Source organism: Myotis davidii, unplaced genomic scaffold (assembly GCF_000327345.1).
Source record: "Myotis davidii unplaced genomic scaffold, ASM32734v1 scaffold3578, whole genome shotgun sequence".
In the NCBI taxonomy this organism is placed as follows: domain Eukaryota; kingdom Metazoa; phylum Chordata; class Mammalia; order Chiroptera; family Vespertilionidae; genus Myotis; species Myotis davidii.
The window spans coordinates 825,076-826,131 of record NW_006289094.1 but is presented as its reverse complement, the minus strand read 5'-3'; the positions used below and the strand labels follow the sequence as shown (position 1 = coordinate 826,131).

Here is a 1,056-nt window from a genome sequence, read left to right as displayed (position 1 = left end):
CCTGCCCCCGGCGCTGCGCCCTGGAAGGCGGCTCCTTTGTGACCACGTTCGACGCCAGGCCCTACCGCTTCCACGGCACCTGCACCTACACCCTCCTCCAGGTGGGAGGCCCGCCAGGGACCCCCCAGGGAACTGCCCAGAGGGGTCACCACGGGGTGGGGGTCTCACAAGGGTCCCGCCAGAGGGGGTCCCCACCAGCCCCCGGCCCTCTGTGCTTCCTGTCCTCCCCAGAGCCCCCAGCTCCCCGACGGGGGCTCCCTCATGGCCGCCTACGACAAGTCTGGGTACTCGCATTCGGAGACCTCCCTGGTCGCCCTCATCTACGTGTCCAGCCAGGTAAGGCCGCCCCGACTGCCGCCACTGCGCCTACCAGCCTGAGCACACGGTCCTGCCCCCGCCCAGCCCCCGCCCTCCGCACCCCGTGACTCAGGGCCTCCCTCCAGGACAAGATCGTGATTTCCCAGGATGAGCTGGTCACCAACCACGGAGACACCAAGTGGCTGCCATACAAGACCGGTAGGTCGCAGCCTCTGCCTGGGCCACAGGGGCCGGGCCCAGAGAGGCCGCCTGCTGAGCCTCCGTCCCACAGGCAACATCACGGTCTTCAAGCAGACGTCCACCCACCTGCAGATGGCCACCACCTTCGGGCTCGAGCTGGTGGTGCAGCTGCAGCCCGTGTTCCAGGCCTACGTCACCGTCGGGCCTCAGTTCAGAGGCCAGACTCGAGGTGAGTCCCCGCCGGGCCGGGCCTGACCTCCCGGGAAACGAAGGGGCCCCACAGAGACTCACGGGACCCAGCAGGTCCCGCCCCTGGGCCTCGGCCAGCCCCCCAGGGGTGCGGCTGGGGCTGGCCTCCTGCCTGGGGCCGGTGAGGGGACGCGGGGCAGGACTGGGATGCGGGACGCCTACTCTCATGGCCTGGCCGCTCAGGGCTCTGCGGCAACTTCAACGGGGACACGACGGATGACTTCACGACCAGCATGGGTATCCCAGGGCACGGCGCCTCGCTCTTCGAGGACTCCTGGCGGGCAGGGAACTGCCCGGCCGACCTGGAGC

The 1,056-nt window shown here is 70.0% G+C and overlaps 1 protein-coding gene across 1 annotated transcript in view; it reads left to right on the top strand.

Annotated features, from left to right (window-relative positions):
* The window catches only part of MUC6 (mucin 6, oligomeric mucus/gel-forming), a 12,109-nt gene that overhangs the window by 4,846 nt on the left and 6,207 nt on the right, over positions 1-1,056 (top strand). Inside the window, exons 8-12 of the mRNA XM_015562403.1 lie at positions 28-101; positions 232-336; positions 444-516; positions 590-727; positions 931-984. Of these exons, the coding sequence (XP_015417889.1) occupies positions 28-101; positions 232-336; positions 444-516; positions 590-727; positions 931-984 (444 nt within the window). The remainder of the gene's footprint in view (positions 1-27; positions 102-231; positions 337-443; positions 517-589; positions 728-930; positions 985-1,056) is intronic.